This window comes from Atractosteus spatula, chromosome 13 (genome assembly GCF_055471065.1).
Source record: "Atractosteus spatula isolate fAtrSpa1 chromosome 13, fAtrSpa1.hap1, whole genome shotgun sequence".
Lineage (NCBI taxonomy): Eukaryota > Metazoa > Chordata > Actinopteri > Semionotiformes > Lepisosteidae > Atractosteus > Atractosteus spatula.
The window spans coordinates 37,660,336-37,673,301 of NC_142718.1; the positions used below are offsets into that span (position 1 = coordinate 37,660,336).

Below are 12,966 nucleotides of genomic sequence, written 5' to 3' on the forward strand. Positions count from 1 at the left end.
CCCGTGTTTCTTTACATAAACGACTAGTGAACGAGTAAATATCGTTCAGCAATTTCTTGAATTTATATGTGTGCACAGAGTGATCGGAAGGTACCGGGTGTATGAAGGCTGTTGGGCAATGTTTGTACTGTAGTTTTACATTTGTTTCGTTGCCCTTTTAAGTTATAGACATAGCATTGCCTCGGGACTTTCTCGTGTTAAAGAAATATAAGCGAAAGCGGCCACGCAATTTCTATAAAACGGAACACAAGCGAGTTGATTCGGATATTCGGTTTGAAGTTTGTCGAAAAAGCCACGCACGTGTCCGGGGTCAAGCAGGTTTTAAAACCCGGCGAACATTTTACATTCAGCTTGCGAGCCTCTGTAACTCCTCGCGAGCGATCATTCTTTACGCCACAAATTGTGTGTTTTTTTTTAAATCAAAAAGAAAGAAGTTTCTAAATGTAAATTTTTACCTAATTTTTGATGAGTATTTTTTTAATTATTTTGCAAAGTGTTGTACACCAAGGGTAGAGGCCGGTAACACACATTAGGGGTCTGCAAGAGGTTGTACACAATTAAAAGCAATTATATCCAGGTAACAGACATGAAGTCCCTTACAACTGCGGGTCTGGGAGCGCAGTTTGAAATAACGGAGACTTGTTCAAGAAAGTCGCTCCAGACAGAAACACATAGTTGGAGTCCGCTATGTTAATTATTAATACTGAACAACGTTAACTATACCAATATTAAAAGATGTGGTCAATGATATAAAGTAAAAATGTTTCTAACTGCTTTTGCCTATCATAATAATTTTTTAAAAAGTAAAGCGAAAAGCAGCTATTTGTAATCTTGTCCTTTGTGTTTTCCTGCCAAGGTCTAATCCAAGTGTTTTAAACACCGGACGCAAAAACCGAGAATGTGATCAAAAGCAATTATCGCGTGTTGATTTTTTTCCCCCCCACGAGAAACATCAGAGGAATATACTGTAGTTAGCTTCACCTGTATTGCCAGAAAATGCTGCAACCTCAACTCCACAATGTAAGTCGCTGTAAAACCGTACATACAGCAATAAAACTTTTTGTGCGCTTTTAGTATTGCCTACAACTTACCTTACGCCATAATGCTAATTTACCTACGACCGAAAGAGTCTTGTGTTTCATTTAATTGCCTGGTTATTATGGGTTATTTGGGAGGGGCTTGTGTTGTTGGGCATATTTTCTATGAACAATAATAATAATAATAATAATAATAATAATAATAATGCGGTTTTAAATCCAAAATACAAAGTTTTGGAAAACCTTAAGGAACCCGCATGACAAGAACACTGAGCATCGGCATTGGGGCTGATTTTAAATTCTCGGCAGTCGGCACTGCACATACAACAAGCATCTGCACGGATGTACAGAGTACCGCTGTGAACCCTTGCTTGCTTTTCTGAAGTCCATTTATTATTTATTTGCGAAGAGTCGCAAGAGGCAATTGGGCGCCGGGGCTGGTGTCAGAGCGGCTTGCTGCCCTCGATTGGTTCATTGCACGTGTGTGCAGGCTCACGTGCTTCCGGTTGGTGTGGAAAAAAAAAGTGTGGAGGGGCTGAGCGATTTTAGGAGAGTTTGCAAAGATCGCACTGTCATAGATAAGAGAAACGCAGGGACTTCAAACCGGTGCGCAATGTGTTGTCAGCTTCGCCAGGCGGGCAGATTATGACACTTGGAGCTAAAATCCTACACACTTGTAGGATGCCGCGAATTTAGAGAAGGTTGGTTCCATTTAAAAAAAAAAGGCATTTATTGTTATTTTTAATATTGACCGACTATATTGCCAGGCTGTTTTTAAGAAACGGGATACAAATAAATATTCGCCAACAAGTGGAGTTGGGTTCGGAAAGAGGAGGCGAAGCGAACTGGATCCAGATATGGAAGAGCACAAGGATTCAAGTAGCCGGGATTCTAGCGAAGGGGAGAGCGTCTCGCTGTCTCCGAATCTGCCCTCCCCGCCGATCCTGCCTCACCCGGCAGCGCAGCAGGCTCACCGAACCACCAACTTTTTCATTGACAACATACTGAGGCCGGACTTTGGGTGCAAGAAGGAGCTCGGGAACAGGGAGCGAGCGCAGACCTCCGGCAGGGAGAACGTGAACCCATTGGCCATCAGGCCGTCTCACCCGAGCACGCTGTGCCAGGATTCAAACTGCAGCACTGACAGCACCTCTTCCTCGTCCTCCTCGCCCTCGCCAGCGTCGAAACAGAGCCCGTCGAAGCCGGGCGAAGGAAATGGAACTAACACGGCCAAATACGGCGAGAATAACCCCTCTCTTATGGTTATGAGCGCGAATAATGGAGGAACGGCGCCGACTAAGGAATCCCAGCCGCTACTATGGCCTGCCTGGGTATATTGCACAAGGTATTCAGACAGACCATCATCTGGTAAGGCAATAGTTTCTTTTTTATGAAATAAAAAATATATATATATATTGTTTGCGTCGGGGGAAAAAAAAAGAGTAACAGAAAATGGATCACGCTTGAACACAGACAGAAAATCTAACGACGTCGATGCACGATATTTGTACACACTTACAGTCACAATACTAGATATAACATACTGTACATTCACATTCAGCTGGGCAACAGAATAGCGAGGCGACCGAGGGGGGAAAAAAAAGTTTCGATGGCCGTTAGACCCGCTGAATGCTAACTCGCAATTCACAACAAATTAATTTAGATGCTAGATCTCTTGGTCCTTTTAGGATGACTAAATCTCAGTCTGTCATTAAGCTAAATTCAGGGCCTTTCAAACAAAATACTAATTGGAGGCCTAGAGGCCGCAGTTTAAGAGCACATTTTGCTTTTTGGAACCAGTAAATTGTTGCCGGTTTGGAAAACAGTGGCTGTTCCGTTTCGCGTGCAACTGTAAAATTGTAGGTGGACGTGAAGATCTCTTCTCAACTTGGGCAAGTACGAAAATCAGTCTTTGTGTGTAAAAAAATTATTTAAAATATGCATTTCAGGCGATGAATATTCTAACAAGGCAATCGGGCACATCTGATACAAAAACACTAGGCACTGAAGTTAATTGAGCATTCCGTATATCGCACTGCCTTTACAAACACGTTACTGTAGCCTGCCTTTGTGTGGCTAAGCGAGCTAATGAGAATTTCTTTCATGAAACCATATATAAACATGAGTGCAGAAACAATAAAACACGATAGACAGTCACCAGTAACATAAAAGGAAATAATAATAACGAAATGCATTAATAACTTTAATAACACTGCATTCACAAGCCTTTGAGATAATCGGCTACATTTGAACATTTATGCAAGATTCATGTTTCACGACGTTACAAAATCGATCAATGGATATTTTGTATCCAAGAAGAAAAAATGATAAGAAAAAAAGTGTTGTTGTGTGATAATATAAATATTTTTATTTTCTTTTTTGTGACCTGCACTGCAAATTATGTTTTCTTTTTTTCCCCATAACACTGAGATACTGCAGTAGACCCGCGGGACAGGACAGCGCTCGGATACCGCTTTCTAAAACGGGTTCTGCGCGTACTCTTCATCCTAGCAGTCTGCTGTACCTCCACTTCTGAAAGTGATCAATTTGGAGGTCCTTCTCCATAGAGGAAGGAAAGTTGCATTGACCGAGTTGATTGATAGACTGATTAAGCTGTCAGTGCGAACAGTTCACCGACACGACACTGCTTGTTCTTAAGCCCAGTAAAGTTAAAATACAATATTCGAATTTGCTGCTTTACAAGGTCTGTGTTACGTTCCCTGTAGGCTATGATATTTCTAGTTTACTCCTTGCACTGCTGAACCCTATGGTGAATTTAATAGAAATGACAAATTGACAAGACTACCCCGTACACTTATACAGAAGCTCTGTCAGTTCATTTGCTTTGATTTCACTCTCGGGCGCATCGATTTTAGGCCTGGATGGGGTAATCTTCTGCATTAATTCTTTTACAACAACGATCAGATTCAACTACAGACCCCGGAGTTCACACGCAAACACGCACACCTTCCCCTAATAAATTAGGCCATTCATTTAGGGCTGTATTGCTTACTCATAAGTTCAGAAAGTGTGATTTAAATAAACAAAGGGGTGTTGAGTGCACTATCCGTTGTTGTGTTTCGTTGACATTTATTAAACGGACTTGAACAAAGCCTCTTGCATTATAGAATTATAGAAATATATAGAATGCATGTAAAACTTATTATTATGCATCATACTGGAAAGAGTACTTTTATAAGTAGAAGTAAACTTTATGGTGGTTTCTCTTAGGTCTCTAACCGCAGTCATCTGGAGCAAGCATGTTCCCTTGCGGCTTTCGAGAAAGGAACAAGTAAAAATAGTACATATTTCTGAAATTGCGCAATTTTCTAGCCTCTCAAAAATAAGTGTAAATTTATTTGTGTAAAAGAACTGCAAAACGCTGCAAGTGTTACATTTTTCGTTTGGCGTGGAAATACCTACCTTTAACACTATATCTACTGGATTTCCACTAGGGAAAAATTGGCCTGTGCTGTTATCTGTTTTATAAACACTGAACACTCCTGGAAATGTGATAATAATACCGCAGCGTGTTCACAATTTTCCAAATACTGTAAAAGGCGTGGCTTATTCTTAAAATCTTTAGCCCGCATTCCTTGCATGTAAAATTAGTTATGTGATGTTTTGTTTTGAAATATACTTTGTTTAGTGGGGCCTCGCACTGTAGTCGAATGGTTGAACTCTCAGTCAGGAGAGAATGGATCATTTTTGTCTTTCTCGGCGTGACAAAAGTACCATAATATAGTCTAATAGATCGCCCGCATAAAGATACAAAACTCGTGGCTCTCTCCTCGGGCAGACCTAGTATGATCATAATAAACATGGCGGTCTTTATCTTCGTATTTAAGACAGTATTAATATGCCACCTATTATTATATCGTTAAAGGAACTTCTGAAATATTTTAAATGTCATAAATGATTTTTCTTTTTGATGAACACCCTCACACCTCGGCACACAGTGATCGCTGACAAAAAAAACAACAACCTTACAACCAAATCAATAATAACAAAATGATTATTGTAATATTGAAATGCCCCCGAAAATGGAACTAGACTATGTAGTGACAACGAAGATCGTTCGTAAAAGATCCTTCTAAAACTCCTACCTTATCAGGAATAGTGTATGGTTAGGCCGGAATAATGGGATGTTTTTGAAATTTCTTCAAAAACGCAGGATGTTAAAAATATATATTTTTTCATATTGTATATGTATATTTCTGTGCACATTTTGAAATTCAGAAAAATGTTGAAAAAGATCGGAAACGTTCTTTAAAACTTAAATTTTGTATATTATGAAGACGTTATCTTGTATATTACGCTTTTAAATAAGCGGTTCTGAGCGATAAAAAAAATAAATGTATTTTAATGTACATACTAGTGTACAGTTTATTTCAGACTAACCCCAGCAACTGCTGTAACGGTCATATTTTGTTAGCCATAATTTGCCAGGATATACTCTAACACGCAACCGAACTGTAATAAATATTCTTTTGTTAGGGAAATAGGCTAGGTTTGTCGCAGCTTTGAGCTAAACATTGGGAATCTCTTTCAAATAAAACCAAAAACTGCTCGTGCAACGCAAAGGTATAATCTAATCACTTATTGTAATGTAGTGATTTCGTGGCGTGTCATCAAAATTCTCTCACCTAGCAGAAAACATATATCGTTGCCTACCACTGCAGACAAAATTATTATCGGGTCGGGAAATGACATGGATTTATTCACGACTTCGGAATTTGTAGTTCCTGTCATCTCATATCTATAGCCTGTGGAACAGATACCCAGGGCTTACTGATATTTACGTATGCGTTTTATTGTTGTTTCTACACTAGGCCCAAGGACACGAAAATTGAAAAAGAAGAAAAATGAGAAGGAAGACAAGCGACCTAGAACCGCTTTTACAGCCGAGCAGCTGCAAAGACTTAAAGCCGAGTTTCAAGCCAATCGCTACATCACAGAGCAGAGGAGACAGTCTCTGGCCCAGGAACTCAACCTCAACGAGTCACAGATCAAGATCTGGTTCCAGAACAAGAGGGCTAAGATCAAGAAAGCCAACGGCTTCAAGAACGGCCTGGCCCTGCAGCTCATGGCCCAGGGACTTTACAATCACTCGACCACCACAGTTCAGGAAGACAAAGACGACAGCGAATGATCCCATCACACTTTTCTTTTCCATGTACTGCCGGACGCTGGATGGAGGGCCAGAAACGAAGCTTTCGAAGACAAAAAAAAAATTAACACAGCGAATGGAGTGGGACAGGTGCTATTTAAATCAGATCTATGTCTATCTCATAGTATATGGACTAAACTATATAAATAACGAACGATATAAAAAGTCTATATATAGCCAAACACCATAAGACGTTGTATATATTTGATTTCAGGTAAGGATGTGTCTATAGCGATCCCTACTTGCTGGAGATTTTATCTTTTTCTTTATGATGTTGTTGCTCACTGTTTTAGTACGTGTCTGACTCAATAGGGGTTCTTACGTGTTTTTGTCTCACTCTTCTTAACTCACAGTTCTATACAGACTGCGCTCCTGAACCGTCGCTACAAGCCAAAGATTTTAATATGTTCAGAAATATGTAGTCTGAAATAAAGTGTAGAATGTGCTCTCGATTCCTTTTTTTTTCTTGGCTGCAGTTCATCACTATTCCTTAACGTTTATTGTTTTAAATACACCTTGAGACTAAACCGAGCCACCTCAAGTCCGCGGGAGACCTCGAAGCTGGGAGGGCGCACAAGGGAGCTCTTGTAATGTCGGAGTTTATACCAGGTCAAAGTATGTCCAAACGCGCCCATCGATTTGATTCGGTAATGCAGGAAAAATGGAAAATAAACTTTTTTTTTACTGTTCTATGTGAACGATGGTTGTTTTTCCGTCCTATTACACTTTCTCAAACAAGCCTTTTTCGCAGGGAAGGGGTGGGGGTGAACGGGGGGAGGCTTCAGGAGAGATTAATTGATTACAAGGGGATTCCTATAATCACGCTTACGTGAGGCTTTTCCCCCGTATATGAATTAAGACATTACGTACATGTACACAGACTATATATATATCATGGTTTTCAGACAATTATGATAATGCTTTAATCAAATGCACGTTTTAAATCCTCCGTCGCATCCCTTTTAATTAATATAACTAATAAATGTGAAGGGGACTTGTTACGTTTCAATCTGTTTTGTAATTCAGGTATATTGAACCAAAAGTTATTCCAGGTCTGAGGGGTTGCTCTCTCTACGATGTAAACAAAGAGGAGTTTCCTTAAGAGTAGGCTCCCGTGTTCTGCGGATAGATGTTATTTAGTAGTGTCTAGGATAATGTGCTTTAGCTGCGAGCACAAATGTCTAACGTTTCTGGTTGAAGGAATCGATACAAGGAGAGCTTGTGAGGTCAAATGAGTGTCTTCAAGGTCGCTCAGTAAGTCTAAGGCCGACTATCACTTAAGAAAAAAAAAAACAAAGCAGAATCCACTGTTTGTGTCGCGGCAAAATGATGGGACACTTTCGTTTATTAAATGGCATTTGTTACCACTGTGTGTATTTCTGACTTGTATTTCAATTTATATCCAATCTTGCAAAGGACCTTCATTATGTATTATCTGTTTGTATTTTTGTGTTTTTTTAACAATGTTCCTTGTAAGTGTATTTTGTCAGTACAGACGTCTACATTTATATACTGTGCTGTACAGCATCCATTCAACACATTATATAGAAATGTCTTTGGATATACGATTTTGATATTTACTTATTTACACTGTTAATTAATTACTGGAATAGGGTATTCGTTATTAGTCTTGCAATGCGTCCAGACATTAATGCTCATAACGATGAAAAGTAAGGACAGTAAAATCGGCAAACGCAGTAGGGAGCCAATAGCTGTTTAAACGCTAAGTAAAGACATTAAATAATCATTAGTAGATACGATGCAAGCTTAGGGAGATCAATTGCTTAACCCCGTGCAATGTATTAGCGATTCTCTATTATACAAAATGAAACGACAAAATAAAGTTTCGTGCTGCCGATGCCTATTTAGTCATTCAACGTTTTGTCATGCTATAAAATATGTTCAAGCGATAAAATGCCGCGTTTGGAAAGCGGTCTGCAGAGAAACCTTCTAGTTCCAGGTTCGTCTTGGAAGAATTGTAGCGGGTTGAAGTCGACGGCAGGCGGTAGAGGAAACCCCGGGCAGTTTCGTGCTCTCCGTACACGTTAAAGTCGACTCTGTTTCATGTCCTCAGTATCTATTTTTGCTTTCTGATGTTTTAATTCATTGTGTATAAATAATTGCACTTATTATTGGTTGTTGAAGACTTTAGTATCCCTCGGGATGCACTTTTATCGGCGATATTCTAACAGGTAAAAGCAGCGCCTGAAGGAGAGATCGTTCCCCACGTCTACAGCTTAGTCTTTGCAAGGTTAGCAAATGTGCATTCTTATGTGATGTAGTTCTGCGTGAAAACTAATACACAATTGTGTGTAGCCTCGTATGTTCCACGACGTTAGGCCTTGTTGATGTTCTTTGGATAAGGGTAGAAAATATAATAATATATTTTCGTTTTGAATTTTATCGATTTTTTTTCCCCACAAAGCCATAATCCTGAATCCTTTTTTAGACCGAGTAGGCCTAGTGGATCCACATTAAATTTCCCTTTTCAAAATACAAAATGCAACCTGCGTTCTGCGCCGCTAGGCTAAAACATCACTGTTTTTTCCATGACGTTTCCCCCCCCCCCCATTTTCTGATCATATTGCGTAAACCGTTTATCCCTTTCAGTGTTGGGAGCTCTCCAAACATTTCTGACGACTGAACAGTTGAATTAGCATCACTATTTTTATTGAGTTATCAAAATATCACTACATGAGGCATTTTTCCACACTGCGCGAACTTTCTAATGTTTCTAATGTCCTCAGCATTTGTTACGATTGTAGGATAAATTTATGAAGACGGCGTGGAGGGACGCCAAAAATACAGTCAGCAAGAGCAAGATCAAACGGCATTTTTAAAAACCACGTTAAGAAAAAAGTGAGGAAATTCCGAGGGTGTAAATTATGGGTACAGTCTGAGCCTTCGCTGTTACTCCCCCCTCCCTCTCAAACAGACGCTCACACCTCCTCCTTCCCTTCCTCTCTCCCAGGAGCACACCCCGATCGGACTCCCTGCGCAAATCTCTTTGAGTCTGTGCTCAACCGAGAGCCTCACACGCCGGGTGGATATTAAAAACGCCCAGCTCCTGAAATGCAATCACAGGAGAAAATACGCCAGAAAGCCGCCTCCACGACGTTTATGTCCGAACCCCGGCTTGCGTGACTTAAATGACTCGTTCTTTTCTGCTCGGGGACACGCGTTGGCACGGCTATGACGCAAACCTCATTGGACTATATTTCCCGACGGCCTGTGTCGGGGCAGCGCGCTCTTTTGTGCCTCTGTCCCGGAATCAAAGCAGACCTAAAAGGGAGACCTACCCCTCTGGGTCAAAGGTCACGCATCGCCGTCAAAACCTACGATTTAAGATTCTGAACACTTTAGTTGTTAACCTTTCCCGGGGCCCGCATCTCATTGTTAAAACTACGGCGAAACGAGTTGTTGTGAAATTGCTTGAAGACAAAAAAAAAAAACACCTAACCGTCCTGGTCCTAAATGAGCCACAGCGTGTCTTTTGGAAAGCTCGAATAGCTGTAATATAGGCTGTAACGCAACAGACGTTGAAATCTATAACCAGTGTGCGTATATATGTTCAAGATCTATATATCTGGGAATGACATCTTGATTCAGCCTGAAGTTAGAGCGAAACTTGCTGATCAGGTTTTGCATGACAGAGTTTATGTTGAATTATTAGCTTGCTGTTGCCACAAAAGACAGGTTACTGAACCAATCATTTAGAGATACGAAGCAGGATGAAGAACATCACAAATATATTTGGAAAAACCTTGCTGTTACACCGCCTGACGCTTCCATAGTTAACATTAGAATGCGGAGATATATGCAAATTGCACCCCATTGTAGGTATTTTTGCACTTACAGTGTGTGTAGGTGTAGTTTGATTATCGTTTAAATTATTCCCTTCCACAGACTAAATCCTTGCTCATGCTGTTCTTTACTAAATCCTTCAATCAAAAGAGGAAGATTTATATAGGAGCTTTTGTTTAAACCCCATACGTTCTGATTGATCGTGATTTTTAATGGGTTATAAAACTATTAATAACAATAATTATTTTTCTTACATTTGGACTTCATAGTAACACAAAATATTTTTTTTTCACATGGGATTTGATCGTAACAGTAATTATTTTTTCTTACATTTGCAATATATTTTTAAAAAGTAAAAAGAAGGCGGTTTCTTGCCGAGACATTTACAAAACAGCGTGCAAAAACCAGTGTGATTGGCTTGTCGATACGCGGATAACAAACATGTTCTCATCTACCCTATAAGAAATCCACGAGATTGTTCACACTGCTGAGGCTGTCTGCCATTTTTCAATCTACATAAATATCTATTTGTATCTGTGAATAACGAATAAAGGTTTCAAACTGAAGCAGACGGTTTTGAAAATGTAATCTGAAAATGCACACGTATTACAAAACGTATAGGTTTGCAACGAATTTGTCAAAATGCAGGAGTTCATGCATAAAAGCACTGAAGTACAGAATTAAGGGACATACAAAAGTATTTCTATTGCTTGAATTTACACCTACTTATTGACGTATACATCCACCCATTCCTGATCTGTTTCCTTGTCTGTCAGTGACAATAGCCCAATAATGTTGTTTGGGGTGTATTAATTTGAAGTGTACTTGAAGATGGCTACATTAATTTGTTACATTTGTTAAATGATATAAGGTCAGCTGAAAAAAAAGCCTTTTAAAATATTGATAGTAATTCACACTTTTCTAAGGGCGTCTTCTTAAGCAACGAAATCTGAGAAATCCATGCTGACTGCATCTCAAATGATTCCTTTTGTGGCAGGAAATTAGACTTAAAACCTGCTGAACATTTTGATGACCATACAACCTTCCTCAAAAGGATAACAGATTTGTATCGACGCAGAAGTTTAAAAAATATGAAAACAAAAGTAACGAGGTTTAAATCGTATTAACACTGTGTTAATTTAATTTAAAGAAAATACAACTTATTTCTAACGTTGCAATATTTCAATTCCTCTTAAATTAAAAGCACAGCTAATGTTTCTATGTATTCTACCTTTGCATAGAGTCGAAACGTATACACATATTACGTGATTTGAACTTCTTTGATGGTTAAAGTTACTTTGCTAAAATAAACTATTTTCAGCAACGACGAGAATGTAAAATAACATTTAACAGCCCGAATAAATATGAATATTGTTGTAAAACAATGTAAATAACGGCGGAAGATTTCCATGTTCCACTCAGACAGTTTTATGTGTATTGGAACAAATTTTAAACCTTGCACTTTATGAAACTTGATATAAGCGAAACAAATTAGTAAATGTAAGATACGGTAAATACAAAAAAAAACAACAATAAAACGTTTCCCGAAAATGACAAAATCTGAAATACCTATTTCTTCTTATTAAGATGGGAGGGGGGGGCAGGTAGCCTAATATTATTGCTGAAACTAACGCAGTTTAGGCATCGTTATTAAGGAAGCTTGTGCTTTCCAGTTTTTCCAATAAAAATGACCTTTTGAAGAAAGACCGCAATTAGATATTCCCATACACATTTTTGTCGACCATTGCCAACACAGACTTTGGGTGAACAAGACGTTGAATAATTTGTTTTTTAAAAATTTGGAAGTCGGCTCACTGAAGATACCCCTCTACTTCTATAGACGTACTTTGAAGTTATGCACAAGCTAAGATCACCTCATACGTTTAAAACCTGTACAAGAATAAACACGTTGAAATGACTAACCTCCGAAACGGGAAGATCATTATCTGTGTACTTCATAAAAGTCTATTAAGGCTTAAGTTGAATATGGAATTGTTGTCATATTTACTGTTGCATTACAAAAGAGCGGGTTTATGTGCATTTGGAATAATTCATAGGGTTATGTCGAATCGTGTGTGTGTGTGTGGTGTGTGTATGGGTTAAAACATCTGAAAACAGATATTTTGAAAATGAGGAGTAAACTGCTTTGTTGACCAACAAACACAAACTGGCACATTCGTCTTGACACCGTGAGAATGGACTCATCTAGAGAAAACAGTTTTGTGTTACAGTCAACAATAGATCACAAAACAATATATCATACAGTACATTCAAAATTATTCTATACAGAAATGTGACACTGGCTACAAAAATTATCATCAAATTCAAGTTTATTACAAATCCCACCATCGACTTTCAGACAATTATTAACGGATACAATAATTCATCGACGATTAACAACTCGGAGCAACTTTTAAAAGTTTCAGGTACACACAAAAGAAACAAAATGTGTTTGAATTGGGGAAAATGGGGGAAAACACTAAGCCTCTAGTTTAAAAAATACACGCTGCCTATGTTATAACACCGCTCTCACGATTAACCAGTAAACGTCTGTCAGTCTGTTACTGTAAACGTGAAAAAGCTTTAGGCTACAGCTGACAAAATTCTGTTAATAAATCACTCAGAAATATAACGCAAATATTATGCAGGGCAAGACTCTTCTGAAAAATAAGAGTATTAAACCTGAAAATGTAGACGCCTGGAGCAGACCGAACTTAACAGCCCTTTATTTAGGAATGGCCATTTCCACATTTTGTTTTCAACCGCATTAGGTGTAACGGGCATTCATCATAATTGTGTAACATATGACTTCGTTACTTTATACAAAAGAGGCTTTGGAATGTTACCAAAACCACACGTGTTAAAAATAACCGATCTTCAAAGGCGTTCGGCTGGTAGAATCTTAATGTATCAGTTGTAAAAGAATGAAAAACTCCGCAATACACAGATACCACC

At 38.9% G+C, this 12,966-nt stretch overlaps 1 protein-coding gene across 1 annotated transcript; it reads left to right on the forward strand.

Annotated features, from left to right (window-relative positions):
- Window positions 1-1,598: 1,598 nt before the first annotated feature.
- en1a (engrailed homeobox 1a) lies at window positions 1,599-6,650 on the forward strand. Its single transcript, XM_088930448.1, has 2 exons — window positions 1,599-2,405; window positions 5,870-6,650. The coding sequence occupies exons 1-2, from the start codon at window positions 1,895-1,897 to the stop codon at window positions 6,187-6,189; spliced, it is 831 nt and encodes a 276-aa protein (XP_088786574.1). The 5' UTR covers window positions 1,599-1,894; the 3' UTR covers window positions 6,190-6,650.
- The last annotated feature ends 6,316 nt before the right edge of the window (window positions 6,651-12,966 follow it).

What these genes read in the sequence shown, in the direction of transcription:
- en1a (XM_088930448.1), top strand. Translation starts at nt 1,895, where the DNA reads ATGGAAGAGCACAAGGATTCAAGTAGCCGGGATTCTAGCGAAGGGGAG. An exon ending in TTCAGACAGACCATCATCTG is followed by an intron (nt 2,406 to 5,869) that starts GTAAGGCAATAG and finishes TTTCTACACTAG; the next exon opens with GCCCAAGGACACGAAAATTG.